This window comes from Delphinus delphis, chromosome 15 (genome assembly GCF_949987515.2).
Source record: "Delphinus delphis chromosome 15, mDelDel1.2, whole genome shotgun sequence".
NCBI classification, from domain to species: domain Eukaryota; kingdom Metazoa; phylum Chordata; class Mammalia; order Artiodactyla; family Delphinidae; genus Delphinus; species Delphinus delphis.
The window spans coordinates 50798012-50812791 of record NC_082697.1 but is presented as its reverse complement, the minus strand read 5'-3'; the positions used below and the strand labels follow the sequence as shown (position 1 = coordinate 50812791).

Sequence of the window (14780 nt, the reverse complement as noted above, 5' to 3'; positions counted from 1 at the left end):
TAGAGACCCTGAGGCTCTCATGTTCTCCCTTAAACCCTTTAGTGGTTGGGCCACTGCATCACCTGCTTTGGACAGTAGTGACCCAGCACTTGATACCCCCACCTTCCCGGACATGCTGTGCTCTGTCCCTGACCTGTCGGTGCGCCCCCTCCTCACCCCCACAGGGGCCGGAAGGGATTCGACATCGCCCTCAACTTGCTCTTCGCCATGGCGTTCTTGTCCAGCACGTTCTCCATCCTGGCGGTCAGCGAGAGGGCCGTCCAGGCCAAGCACATGCAGTTTGTGAGCGGAGTCCACGTGGCTACTTTCTGGCTCTCGGCTCTGCTGTGGGACCTCATGTCCTTCCTCGTCCCCAGTCTGCTGCTGCTGGTGAGCTGCATGGTGCTGGGGCCCTTCACCCACGTGTCCAGGGGGCTTGCCTTGGGGACCCTGCGTGGACTGAAACCAGCCTGGGGTCCATGCTGGCAGCTCAGCCCCCGTTGTGGGAGGAGATTGGGAATGCCCTGGCAGCCCCCCTCGCCTGTCTGCACACCCCCAGCCTCTGCCCCACTTCGGTAGGTAGGTCCCTGGAGCAGGTGCCCTGGTGGACAGCTCCCTATTTCCTCAGGGAGGATGCCAGGAGAGCCTTGGAGGTGGGTGGGGGGCAGACAAGGCCAGAGGGGCTGATGGGCCTGGGCTCATGCGCCCCCTGAGGGCACGCCGGCCACCTGTCTGTGCTGCTGCAGGTGGTGTTCAAAGCCTTCGACGTGCACGCCTTCACGCAGGACGGCCACGTGGCCGACGCCCTGCTGCTGCTCATGCTCTATGGCTGGGCCATCATCCCCCTCATGTACCTGATGAGCTTCTTTTTCTCGGGGGCGGCCACTGCCTACACGAGGCTGACCATATTCAACATCTTGTCGGGCATCGCCACTTTCCTCGTGGTCACCATCATGCGCATCCCAGGTGGGAGCCAGGAGACCACCTCCCTGCACTCCCATCCCTGCACCCACAGAGCCGCTCAGCCCGATGGGGGAGGCCCAGATGGGGGCACCGGGCAGGCTGGTGGGGCCGCCTGCCAGAGGTGCTGCCCCGGAGGTCTGGTGCCTGATCCCTGGGGGAGGCACAGCTGGCTATGCAGGGAACTCCGGAAACCTGCCCTTCCCGATTGCTCTGTTCTTGGAGGCAGGTGTGGTGTGTCCTCCAGCGCTGACTTGTCTGTGCCTCCTCCCCACAGCGGTCAAGTTAGAAGAACTTTCCAGAACCCTGGACCGCATGTTCCTGGTGCTGCCCAACCACTGTTTGGGGATGGCGGTCAGCAGCTTCTACGAGAACTACGAGACAAGGAGGTACTGCACCTCCTCCGAAGTGGCAGCCCACTACTGCCGGAAACACAGTGAGTGTCCAGGCCTCTCTTGGGACAGCCTGTCCCCCATCACAGGCACAAGGGCCACCTCACATGGTGAAGCCACCAAAACGCAGGAGATGCTTGGGGCCCCCGTGTGGCAGTGACACACCCTCGGAAGCCCAGTGGGCCCCGCGCCAGCGCATCCTCCACCCTGGGGGCTGAGCGCAGGCACCTCACGGTCCCAGAGAGAGGGTCGTGGGCTGGGACCCCGGAGGGGAGGGGCGCTCAGGGCATGGGCACAGCACCCTGTCCCTTGCTTGCATAGACATCCAGTACCAGGAGAACTTCTATGCATGGAGCACTCCGGGGGTTGGCAGGTTCGTGACCTCCATGGCTACCTCAGGGTTTGCCTACCTCACCCTGCTCTTCCTCATTGAGACGGATCTGCTGTGGAGGCTGAAGGCCTGCCTGTGTGCCTTCCAGAGGAGGCGGGCGCTGGTGAGTGGTTCTGGGGCCCCCGTCTGGCCTCTGGCTGCTCTGCATTGGGCGCCCTCCAACCGAGGTTGGGCTTCCTTGAGGCCACCACACAGGGAGGGCCTCAGCACTGGCCACAGCCTGGCTGCGCGTCCACCGGCAGCGCTCACAGCCTGGGAGGGGCTGCGGCCTCACCATCCCCAGGGACTCTCTGTCCCAAGACCCTGAAGCCATGGAGTCGAGGGAGCCTGGGGCCTCAGGGACCACGGTCTCAGTGGAGGCGTGTGGACTGGGGCGCTCTCATGTTTGTCACATACATTCTCTCCCTAAACAAACAAAACCTGTTGAAACAACATTGGATGGACAGGGCTAACTGGGGCTAAGGTATTATGACTTTTCTAAGAAAAAGGGTTTCGTGGTTTTCTCCATGAGTCCTGCACCGTCCTTGTCCCTCAGGTAGTTTGTGTCTCCTCAAGGCAAATGTTAGCCCTTACAGCTGCCCAGCTCTCCTTGTGGGAGGTCTGAGTCGGCACACGTGGGGCTGAGCTGGGGTGAGTAGTTTAGCCCTTCCTCCCATGGGGAAGGACCGCTCTGGTGGGAGCTCACCCTGGTGGTCTTTCTCTGGAACAGACAGAAGTGTACACCCGGACGTCGGCGCTTCCTGAAGACCAGGATGTGGTGGATGAGAGGAACCGCATCCTGGCCCCCAGCCTGGACTCCCTGCTGGACACGCCTCTGATTATCAAGGAGCTCTCCAAGGTGAGGCAGGCCCTCCCTCCGCGGGTCTACCCCCCAGCCGGCTCCCGGCTGTCCTCAGGCCTCCCCACAGCTGTGTTTTCTCCCGGGCACTGTGCAGGTGTATGAGCAGCGAGCACCCCTCCTCGCCGTGGACAAGGTCTCCCTTGCAGTCCAGAAAGGGGAGTGCTTCGGCCTGCTGGGTTTCAATGGAGCCGGCAAAACCACGACTTTCAAAATGCTGACCGGGGAGGAGACCATTACTTCTGGGGACGCCTTTGTTGGGGGCTACAGCATTAGCTCTGACATCGGGAAGGTGGGTACAGCCAGGGAGGCAAGAGGAAGGGCACCCGGGAGGTAGGGATGGGGCTTGTCTCTGGCTCATGGTTCATGGACAGCAGGACAAGGCAGTGACCACGGCCAAAGGTAAGCAAGTGATGAGGAGAAGACTGAGGAGATTACAGCCCCCTCGGCCAGAAGGGACCAGGCCTGGCAGGCGGGCCGAGACCGGGTCCCTCCCAGAGAAGCGGCTTCTCTGGACCTGGGCACAGAGTGGCACCCACAGAACTCTGCCCGCTGGAAAGAACTCTAGTCTGTGCGCGTAGATTTATAATAATGGTGTTCTGGGCTATTCAAACTAGGCGTTCCACCGAGAACCAAAAGCAGGATAAAATGTTAATGACAAACCACATGGTTAAGAGCATCTAAGAGCCCGAGGCATGGTGAAAACCTCCGCAATCTGCAAGCCCCGAGAGGCTCCACCGGAGCGCCCCTGCACAGAGGGCGCTGTGGTCCCAGTGACTTGGTTTAGGGACCTTATCGAGTGTATGGGGCAGAAACAAAGGGCCACCCCTGTAGGTTAGGATGAAGCAGGCTACCCTCCTGCTCTCCCTACCCCCCGGGGATTGCATGGACGGTTTCCCGTGTGCTGAGCAGGGCAGGGGAAGGAACAGAGAAGATGTCTGTGCCTGGGAATGACTGCATCTCCTGAACTGGCAGCAGGGGCTTCCAGGTGGCTCTGCCCCCACACTGCAGCTCACACCCTCTCTGCAGGAAGGCTTTCATCCTAGGCCTCCAAGAGCCCCTCACATAGTGCTTCAAGGCCTGTGAGCAGTGCACAAGCAAAGCAAACAAAGCAGACAGGGTGCTGTGGCTGGAGCCACAGACACAAGGGCTCCACAGCAGGACAAGCCCACCACTTTGGATTTGCCATTACCAGACCCAGATTATAAAACAACTGTGTTACTATGTTCAAAGAAATAGACAAGATTGAAATTATATGCAAGGAAGAGGAAACGGTAAATGTGATCTAGGAAATGGAGGCAAGGTGAGAAGCCTGAAATACGTTTAATCTGGTTCCCGCAAGAAAGGAGAGAACGGGGGGAAAGGTAGTAACTGCCATGGTCATGGCCAAGAACTTTCCCAGACCAATTAAGAACAGATTCCGGAAGTCTAAGAACCCCAAAGAGGTTAAAAAAAAAGAAACCACATCTCTGGAATCCACAGAAACCAGGCTTGCCTGTCCCCACCAGCTGCCGAATGTGGCTGGAGGTGGAGGCCTGCCACGCAGCATCCTGGCTGTGCTGAACGTAGCCACTTGCTCCAAGACCAGCTACCATGCCATCTGCCCAGGTGACACCCCACCCCAAAGGTGTTGCCAGCAAACATCTCTTAACAGAGGAGGAAAAAGAAAGGTCCCAGCACACATTAGATGTTTGTCAAGCGTCTAATGAACGGGTATCTGTCAGCTGTAAAGCATTGCATGGATACGGTCACTTTGTATAATCAATGCATTCTTGCACCCGTCTGCCCCTGTGCTGCCCGGGGTAGACTGGTCTCTGGCCTGTCTCTGACCCCTGGGTGGGGGGCAGTCTGGGTCCCGGTGCCTACCCGGCCACTGAGCCAGCCGAGCCCCTCCAGCAACCCCAACAAAGTGCTGCTCGGCAAACTTTGGCAGTGGGAGGCCGCCAGGGCCTGTGCACCAACTGAGGGACCACCCTAGACAGATCGCCTGAGAGAAACCCTCTGACCTGCTGTCTCCTGGCTGTGCTCCAACCCCAGATGCGGCAGCGGATTGGCTACTGCCCCCAGTTTGATGCCCTGCTGGACCACATGACGGGCCGGGAGACACTGGTCATGTACGCCCGGCTCCGGGGTGTCCCCGAGTGCTACATCGGTGCCTGCGTGGAGAACACGCTGCGGGGCTTGCTCCTGGAGCCGCATGCCAACAAGCTGGTCAGGACGTATAGGTGCGCCTGCGTCCCAGCCCCTGCCCTGCCCCCCGCCTCAGTGACCTCAGGCCTTCCCAGGGTGGAGTCAGGCTCTCCATTACCATAGAGCCAGGGGCACTCGGGTCAGGGGCTGGAGCTCCCACCCATCATTCCAGGATCAGTGAGGATTTGGCAGCATGGCCCAGGCAGGTCCAGATGAGAGGGGCTGCCCCTCAGGTTCCCGCTACCTGGAGGCACAGTCAGGACCCCCTGTCAGGCCCCCTTAGATGCAGACAGGTGGTGTTACTGCTCTGTGTGGGGCTGTGGACCGACCCCCTGGGCACAGCTCTCTCTAGGGCTTCCTACTCTATGAAGTGGGCTTTCCAGGCATGCTCACCTCATTCTTCTTCACCTGAGACACTCTGCCATCACTGGGCCTGGTCCTGTGCTGGGACCCGGGGAGCCCACGCTAATCATCCGCCTTGCCTTCCTCTGCACCCTCTCTGCCCTAGCGGCGGCAACAAGCGGAAGCTCAGCACCGGCATTGCCCTTCTTGGAGAGCCAGCAGTCATCTTCCTGGACGAGCCGTCCACTGGCATGGACCCCGTGGCCCGGCGCCTGCTCTGGGACACCGTGGCAAGGGCCCGCGAGTCTGGAAAGGCCATCGTCATCACCTCCCACAGGTAAAGCCAGGACCGGGGCTGTAGGAGGGGTGGGCCGGGAGGGGCTGGGTGGACAGAAGACCTGTCAGCATCTGGTGAAGAGTCTGAGGAGAATCCCTAGGCTCTACCATGTGGGCTACATCCTGAGTATGGGAATCAGGAACAGCCTGATCTGGGCATCAGTACTTTCCCATGTGCACAGCTTTTGATGTGGAGGGTGGGCATCAGCATTCCCCAGTGCTATATCAGGCCTCCACTCCCTCTCCCCAGCATGGAGGAGTGTGAGGCCTTGTGCACCCGGCTGGCCATCATGGTGCAGGGTCAGTTCAAGTGCCTGGGCAGCCCACAGCACCTCAAGAGCAAGTTTGGCAGTGGCTACTCCCTACGGGCCAAGATCCGGAGTGACAGGCAGCAGGAGGCCCTGGAAGAGTTCAAGGCATTCGTGGACCTGACCTTCCCAGGTATGTGCTGCTGTGCAGAGGTCATCTGTGCGTCTGTCCATCCCTGACCCCTGGGACAAGGGCTACAATTCCAAGGGCCTGGGCCGCCCTCCCCTGGCCATCCAGCCCAGCCCTCAGGGGGACACGGTCTCTCCTTTGTGCAGGCAGCGTCCTGGAAGATGAGCACCAAGGGATGGTCCATTACCACCTGCCTGGCAATGACCTCAGCTGGGCGAAGGTGAGCTTGGGCCCCACTGGACCTCCAGCAGTTGCTCCTTCTCCAGCCAGCTGTTTCCAAGGAGGAATCACTTCCAGTTTCTCCTCTAACACTCACCCTAATATTTGCTAGGTTTGGGGGTTTATACCTCAGATATCTGAGTTGGAAAAAAAATGGTGCAAAAAAGGAGACTGGCCCAGAGAGGTAACACATCTTGCCCAAAGGTCATACTCTGAGCTGGGAAGAGTCAGGAGGAAGCCTGGTGCTGGGGCCTGCTCACCCCGTGCAGGGGTAGGATCTCTGGTGACCTTACCATCCCCTATGGCCAGAGGAGTCCCAGACCAGCTGAGGAGCCAGGCCCTGCCTTGTTAACAGTGGCTTTTCTGCTTCCAAAGGTGTTTGGTGTTCTGGAGAAGGCCAAGGAGAAGTATGGCATGGATGACTACTCTGTGAGCCAGATCTCGCTGGAGCAGGTCTTCCTAAGCTTCGCCCACCTGCAGCCACCTGTTGAGGACGAGGGGCCGTGAGGAGCCGGGCTCACAGATGGGCATCCTCTCTCGCTCCGAGTTCACCTCATCCTGCACCTTTATTTCTGATCACTGTTTTCTACAATGGATTCAAGAATCAAGGCACAGTATGGACCGGGTGTGTCGCGCCCTCATGCCGGGAAGCAGCATGGGAATGTCCACGTCTCAGGCATTCTGAAGCCCGCTGTCCAAAACTCAAGATCCCCACCAAGAGCGTGTTGGGCAGTCTGTGCGGGCAGGCTGCGGGGTCTGGGCGGAGAGCTGTCCCGGAAGGGGCCTCACTGACCCAGGGGTCAAGAGTACCCAGCCATATCCCTGCATTCGCACCTGGCACGGAGCTTCCCAGGGGAGGCCTGCAGGACAGTGGGCATCGGGCTCACCAGGCTGCCCAGGATGGACAGAAAGATGCCTGTCGCTGTCCTCAGGGGAGATGCAGCTGAATTAGGCACTGAGGTCTTGGTTTCCAGTGCAGCTGGGTGTCCTGGAGTCCCTCTCCTGAGAGGGTGGACACTGCACCAGACAGAGCCGGCCTTGAGCCCGGTGTCATCCCACCAGCATCTTCCAGAGTGACCAGTGAGGGGAGGGGTGAGCCACGGGCCGGGAGGCCAGTTGGGGACCACCATGGGGCTGAGCGGCCACCCATGGAGGGCACACCTAGTGCGTGGTGACTGTCCGCAAAATAAAGGCTGGGAGGGAACATAACCGTGGTCTGTGAGTCACGAGGTGGGCCTGCGGGCCCCGTCACCCAGCGCAGTCCCAGCACGAGCCTCCTGTATCAAGTTCCAGACAAAAACAAGTGCTCGTTTTTCCCAATACGTAGTCAATTTACACAACTTGCTGCTGTGGAATAAGCCAAAAATGCAAGTGCACAATCAGGGTCGCTAAATGGCCACCTGGAAGACCCTTCATCCAGGGTGAGGAAAGAGGCATGTAGGGTTGGCAGAGGAGGGTGTGGAGCTGGGTGGGCAGGAGGCCTTTGGCTCCAGGGCCACTTGGCTTTACACCATTTTCCAGGAGAGTTTTCTTCAGCATCAGCTCCCTTTTATTAATAAGACGCACTCATTTCTTATGGCTTTTTTTTTTTTTTGCGGTACGCAGGTCCCTCACTGTTGTGGCCTCTCCCGTTGCGGAGCATAGGCTCCGGACGCACAGGCTCAGCGGCCATGGCTTACGGGCCCAGCCGCTCCGTGGCATGTGGGATCTTCCCGGCCCGGGGCACGAACCCGTGTCCCCTGCATCGGCAGGCGGACTCACTGCACCACCAGGGAAGCCCAATGGCTTTCTTTTTAACCTTTTTTTTAGTGGTTTGAGAGACGGCAATTTTTATTTGTTTGTTTATTTATTCAGCTGTATTGGGTCTTCATTGCTGTGCACGGGCTTTCCGTAGTTGTGGCGAGCACGAGCTACTTTTCATTGCAGTACGCGAGCTGCTCATTGCGGTGGCTTCTCTTGTTGCGGAGCACGGGCTCTAGGCGCACGGGCTTCAGTAGTTGTGGTTTGTGAGCTCTAGAGAGCAGGCTCAGTAGTTATGGCTCAGGGGCTTAGTTGCTCTGTGGCATGTTGGATCTTCCCGGACTAGGGATCGAACCCATGCCCCCTGCATTGGCAGGAGGATTCTTAACCACTGTGCCACCAGGGAAGTCCTCTTAATGGCTTTCTAAATTTCCGTGATTTGAATCTCTGTGCCTTTTACATTACCTTAGAATTCATAGGTTTAGAAAAGACTTGTTTTCATCACTCTGGTTCATTTGGTACAGTTTCAAATTTGCATTTTTATCATTCTCTCAAAGTTTATGAACGTTGCAAATAGTTTCTTGTAGCTCTTTTATTCCCTTTAAGATTCTTCCAACCATCATCATTTAGTTCCATATTATTAAAAAATAACAACAACAACAACTTAGGGGTGGTTGTGGTCCTAATCGTTGCCCAGCAGCAAGCATCTTCTGAGAGGTGGGCTGTGACTTGTCTGCAGGTGTGTGGCAGCTGTAGGTTTGCTGGTCAATGGAGGAGGGCAGAGGCCAGCATGGCCTGGCCACGTGTCCTCCTGCAGGGCATCCTGGCCTTGTTTTTCAGCCTATGTGTTAAAGATTTAGAAATTTGACATTTTTCCCTTCAATGTCACAAAACAGGGTGTGAGGAAAGGTGCTCAGGACTCAAGGAACAGCATATCTGAGGCACACGCATGAGATCAGATTGCAAGGGTCCAGGGAGAGGTGGGTTTGTTGACGGGAGATGAGGTGGAGAGACTGGCAGGATGGAAGCAGGGGCTGTCGTGATCGGAAACCCCTTTTGGAAGACAAGTTAGCAGCCGTGGAGAGGATGATGGAGTCACAGCCAAGGCTGCAGCAGTGGGGACAAAATGAGAGGCATACGGCAGTCAGGGGAGAGGAGCCCATGACTGTATCCACGCGTGGAGCTTGGGCAGTTGCAGGAGAGACAGTTAGGAAGGACCCCAGGAGCAGCAGACAGGTGCCGCTGTTAGGGTCCACGCAGCACCCCCAGGTCATCTGCAGGTCTGCTGGAAACCCACCATTGGGCCCAAGTGTCCTCAAAGAGCCAGGATTGGGGCCTTAGATGCCCGCAGCCCTGGTGGTTTGGTTTGAGCTGTGGCACCTCCAAGCCCAGGGGCAGGGCAGGACCCACAAGCTCCCTAACAGGAGAGTCGGCCTACCCACACCCCGCCACCTCCTGCTCCATGCCTATTCCACTTTACTCAGATCTCCAGGCCCAGATGGTCCCTAGAGATGCTGGCCCCAAACAGCTGCCACATCTGCCAGGGCCAAGGTCCTGCCTTCCCTGCCCTGCACAGTCTGGTCCGGGGCTCCGGAGGTCTAGAGACCACATCAGGGCTGAGAGCGAGGCCTGTGGAAAAGTCCTGCCGGGCCCCACGGTGGCTCAACTGAGACAGTCAGTGGACACATGGGCTGTCCTACAGCCTGACAGCTGCACCCAGAACCGAGGGCCCTGAGGAAGGAGGAGGGCAGCCTTGCGGGGAGGAGGGGAGCACCTCCTCTGCCTTCACCATGGGAAAGGGCTGCCGGGCAGCAGGTTACAGGAACAGCTCCTGTGGAACAAAGACTCTGCAGTGGCCTTACTGCACACATCAGAAAACTACACCGCGGTGGTTTACAAAAGACAAGAGTTTATTTCTCTGCCAAGTACGAATTCCAGAGAAGGCAATCTAGGCATTCCATTACCAGTGGTCAAGGTCTCAGGGAGCCAGACTCCATCTGCCTGCTCCATCCAGGTGCAGGCCTCCCTCCTCAAGGTCACCTTTCAGGGCCAAGGTGCCAGCGAGACTTCCAGATGGAGTGAGCAGGAAACAGGGTGAGGAGCGGGAGGGCACAGCTGGCCGTCAACGTGGTTTTGCGTCTTTGTCATCATCCAGAATGCAGACACATGGCTGCACCAGACGAGGGCGCTAGGACATGCAGTCTTATATTTACCCGGGCACCCCCCCCCCCGCAAGAAAAACCCCAATACCAGGACACAACTGCAGTCTCAACCGTGATTGTAGAAGGCAGGCTGGCTTCCTCAAGAAATTGGTCCCCCCATGCATGCCTTCCTTGTCCACCTTAGCTAGTGAGACCCCACTTCAGCCAGGAAGACCTGGGTATGGCCGCTCTGTGGCCCTACCCCAGGGTCCATTTCCCCATCCACCACCCTGCCAACAGAGTGCCCTAGCCCTTTGGCTGCAGGGGCTCAGAAAAGCAAAACACACTGGACAGTTTCTTTCTGGGAAAATTCCAATCCCAGATCTTTAGCCTAGAACTTGAGGGGAAGCCAAGGTCACCCAAGTCCCTGGGACCCCTGACCCAGTCTCACAAAGCAGCAGGCAAGAGTGAGGCAGAGAGTCCAGCAAAATGGAGGAGTGAGCCAAGGCCAGCACCTGGAGGGCGGGCTGGAAGGAAGGTCCGAGGGTGGCCACAAACCGTCTGGGGATAACCACACCCACCAGGTGGAGGAGGAGCTGGCCCTGTCTGCCTGGCCTGGACTCACACACCCCCAGCCCGGCTTGAACTCAGGCCATTCCTTGAACACAGAGGCGATGACGGCCCATGCCCCAGGGGAGTCAAATTGACACCTGTGGGGCCAGAGCCTGGGAATGAGGGGGAAAGGTTTCCAAAAGGCTAGCCCGGGGCTAGACTGCCAGCCAGGGCAGCCGATTCCTGCTGCTCCATCTGAGTGACACCTGCGCCAGCTGCTGTTCAGCTCACCTCCGGGTACCAGTGCAATGCTCATGGCATAAGCTAGCAAGGCCCTGTAGGACCCTCACTCCCACACAGATCTGTCAGTGTGAAGGTGAGCACCACCCATGCTCATCCAGACCCTGCTGGCTGTGCTAAGGGCCAGAGCCATACCTGCAGACAGGGACACTCCTGGGTAGACAGCCTGGGCCCACCTGGGTCCAGAGGGGCTAAACACCCACTCCATCAAGGAAAAGACCCACAGGGGTTCCATGAGGTACCTCCAACACCAAAGTCAGGGTTAGGCTGCTCACCCAAGCCCACAGCTGAGGCCAGCAGGCCGAGTGTGCAACATCACCCCTCCAGACACAAGGCCCCATTCCCTGAACCTTAGCTCAGGTCTGACCCCAAACCCTGGAATGTGCAAGCTCCTGCAGCCCCTCTCCCATCCCCACTGGAGGGCAGGGCACCCTAAGGGGGTTTCAGGGTAAAGGTGGGCCTGGAGACTGCTTGAGAAAGGGCACCAAGACGGCAGTCCAGGTCCCCACAGGCCCCCCAGGAGAGACAGCCAGGAGGCAGCACAGCACTGGGGCCCTGGAGTCTCATGCACACATGATGGGCACACGTGGCCTGGGCTTCAAGCAGGCTGGAAGAGGGGCTGAAGCTGGGGGTCGGGCCCAGGGAGCGGGGGCCCTGCCTTCCTTCTTCAACACACAGGGCCGCCCAGGCCCCGCTCCTGGGGCCCGGCCCACACCCCAAAGATGCCAGCATTAGATGCCTCCAAGGTCGGAGAAGCCCCAAATCCACTGGCTGCGGAGGCCAGAGTAGGCATGGGGCAGGCCTGAGCAGCTCACCCAGAACCCAGCACACCTGCTCCCCTTCTCTGGCCGGGCCCCTCCCTGTCCCCTGTGACAGCCCCAAGGTGGGCAGCTCAGATATCACTATCCTTGACCTCCTTAGGGCAGAAATGGACATGAGGTTTAGGGCATGAAAACCAGCACAAGCTCCCAAGCCCACCGCTCAGCAGCCCTAGGCCCTGTAGCCCCTCCAGTGGGCAGCCTGTTCCGCCCATGGGGCCCCAGGATCTGACGCCCCCACACCTTGGAGACGCAGAGCCAGGGAGGCCTCACCACAACTCCAGACCCTCATTGGCTGGCTGGCCCTTTCATATCCAGCCTGACCACCCAGAAGGACAGGCCAGTGCCTCCTCCTGGGTGCCTCCTTCTGGGCTCCTTCAGGGGCTGCAGGCATTCACCCCCACAGACAGAAGCCAGGCCTCTTGACCCGCCCCTCTTCTGATGCCTCCTCCAGGGTCACCTAGACATCACAACTGCCTTGACCCCACCCAAACCCCTTTCTTCCACTTGGCCAGACCATGCCTGCCCTTGGCACAGAGCCTGTCAGCAATGGGTAGAAGTGCTTCCTTGACATGGTTTGCAAGTAGATGCAATGCCTGCTCAAAGCTCCTGTGTGGCCCACTGTGACCTCCAACACAACCCAGGCCATCCCTGGCCCTTTCAGTGTGCCAGGTTACTAGCCTCCAAGGGCAGGCACTGCGGAGGCCTCCAGGCCCATAGAGAATAAAGGCAGGGGGATATTCTGCCTTGATGTGGGTATATTCTCAAACTGAGTGCAGCCCCACATCGTCAGCAGGTGGCCCTCGGCCCTGGGGGAAAGGGAGGGGGGCTCAAGACACTGGCCAGAGCCCACAGGATGCTTGTGGTGTAAAGCTCCAGGCCTGGGGCTTGTTTGCCCAGTGCCCTGTCCCAAGGAGCCCTGCCCCACCCCCTCCATCAAACCTGGGCCAAAGACCTCCTGAGGTCCCCGAAGACCACAGCTCCCTGGCCCTCAATTCCCATGGCCTCAGCAGGTTAGCACTGGGGGTTGGGAGGGGAGAAACCCAGGACTCCTGGAAGGCTGGGGTCGGGGGCCCTCCAGAGTTTTATTTTCTCATGTTCCTTCCAAACACATTCTGCTGATTCTCAAAATGGCAAAAGCCAAGATGCTCAAATATTAAAGCTCAACAGCTGATAACACACGATAATAAAATCAATAATATTTAGAAACAAATTTGATTAAATTCATAAATGAATAAATCATGCTTTTAAATTTAATACGAAATGTGTTAAAATTTATATGCGTGCCAAATTCTACTACTTTAGAGCGTTAACAACAACAAAAAAACTGAAGGGGGGACTTCCCTGGTGGTCCAGTGTTTAAGACTCCATGCTTCCACTGCAGGGGGCACGGGTTCAATTCCTGGTCAGGGAACAAAGGATCCTGCATGCTGTGTGGCAGCAGCCAAAAAACCAAAACCAGAAGGGGCTATCCGCCCAGCTGGCTGTGTCCCCATCCTCCTTTTGCCACAGTGGGGATCATAGGCTTGCCCCACCCCCACCTAGGGTGTCACTGTGTCCCTGGGCAAAGGCTCTGGATTTGGGGCCTTTCGGGCACACATTGACGTGGCCCTGAATATGTGGGGCTCCAATGTGCTGCCGTGGCCTCCTCACAGACTTCTGTGTGCTGCAGGCCTGGCTCATCAAGGCCACACCATCCCCAACACCGACCCTCTGGGTCTCTTCACTGATGCACGGCCAGGGATACCCTTCTGTTCCACTTATGCCTCCATTAGTGGCCATGGCAGATGTGACAGTGATGCAGAGATAAAGGCCCCCTCCTCCCCAAATCTAAATGCAAAGGGAGAACCAGACCCACACTGACTCTGCCTGCCAACCCCCACCCCCAGGAGTGTGTTGGTGCCTAGGCAGAGAGGATTCAAAAGGCAGGCTGCTCCTCCAGAACTCTTTTGTCCCCAACTTCTCAGACACTCCTCGGCCCAGGGTGAGGTGTTAGGGGCACACTTGACACCCTGGACAGGGCCAGAGGAACTGGATGAAGGAAAGGAGTCACTATCCACTGGCTGGGAAAACCACATGGAGCAGAAAGCAATGACCTGCAGACTACAAACATAGGTATACCCATCCATCGGGGCCACTAAGGCTCATCCTGGACTCTCCTGTCCTTTCCCCTGACATTTCATCCATCTCCAAGCCTCACTGGTTCCTCCCCCCACCTTGGATCTGTTCCCCTCTCTTCCTTGGGACACCCACCTGTTCACACGGCGTCTGGGACGGGGATGCACCTTCCCTGCCCCCAACTAACAGTCACGCAGTTTTGACTGCTTACCAGACACAGCGCGGGAGGAAGAGGGACATAGCGGTAAACAAACCTGCAAGCCCTGATGCACTCAGCGCCGGTTTTACTCCGACAGCCTCCTGCCTGGTCCTGGGCCTCTAACCCTCACCCTCCTGCCTTCGCCAGAAGGCTCTGACAGTGCCTCCCCGCCTGCACCGTCCACCGGCCAGGGGATGACGCCATGGCGCCGTATATTGCACATCTTCCCCGTTCTGTCCAACGCTAAACTCCACCTTCCTAGCCGCGGCTTCTTCCAGCGAGCCTCCGCGCATTCGCACCAGCTGTTCCCTCTGCCGGGCGCGCCCTTCCACTCGGGTCTCAGCTACAGTGACACCTCCTCGGAAGCGCCTCCCTTTCTGCACATTATCTTCTACCCTGCAGTTTGCTGCCCGTGCGTTCTGGCTGCACAACCCCGTCTTGCCCACCAGGCCGAATTCCGCCGGCGCAGAAGCTGAGTCTACACGGTAACCCCTCACACCACTAGTGGTAATCGCAAGAACCCATCTCCGCAATGGGCCCGGCCCGCTGAGCCGCCTCTGCCATGCGGGTCCCCACGGCCTGCCGCCAAAGGCCGCAGCACCTGCACACCCCTCCCCTAACACCGCCGCCCGGCCTCTCCCAGCGCGAAGCTGCGGGGTCTGGAGACAAGCGCCTAGGCAAGCCGGGAGGCACGCCGCGAGCCCGGTGCGCACGCGCACGGATAGGGGCGGGGCCACAGCCCCCTTAACCCGCTCCGCGCCGGCCCGCGAGCTACCCACACAGCGCAGTCCTCCCAGCCCCAGAGAGCTGCCAGCTTGCCGACCCCA

The 14780-nt window shown here is 58.5% G+C and overlaps 1 protein-coding gene across 2 annotated transcripts in view; it reads left to right on the top strand.

Annotated features, from left to right (window-relative positions):
- ABCA3 (ATP binding cassette subfamily A member 3) overlaps positions 1–7689 on the top strand; it is a 45198-nt gene extending 37509 nt beyond the window's left edge. The window contains exons 21-31 of one of the 2 annotated variants that reach the window (XM_060031554.1): positions 165–369; positions 726–945; positions 1217–1375; positions 1653–1825; positions 2432–2560; positions 2658–2852; positions 4598–4785; positions 5259–5429; positions 5679–5869; positions 6013–6086; positions 6461–7689. In XM_060031554.1, coding sequence (XP_059887537.1) covers positions 165–369; positions 726–945; positions 1217–1375; positions 1653–1825; positions 2432–2560; positions 2658–2852; positions 4598–4785; positions 5259–5429; positions 5679–5869; positions 6013–6086; positions 6461–6592 — 1837 coding nt within the window. In that variant the 3' untranslated portion in view covers positions 6593–7689. Of the gene's footprint in view, positions 1–164; positions 370–725; positions 946–1216; positions 1376–1652; positions 1826–2431; positions 2561–2630; positions 2853–4597; positions 4786–5258; positions 5430–5678; positions 5870–6012; positions 6087–6460 lie in introns of both variants that reach the window. The other variant, XM_060031553.1, reaches the window with a different exon arrangement.
- The last annotated feature ends 7091 nt before the right edge of the window (positions 7690–14780 follow it).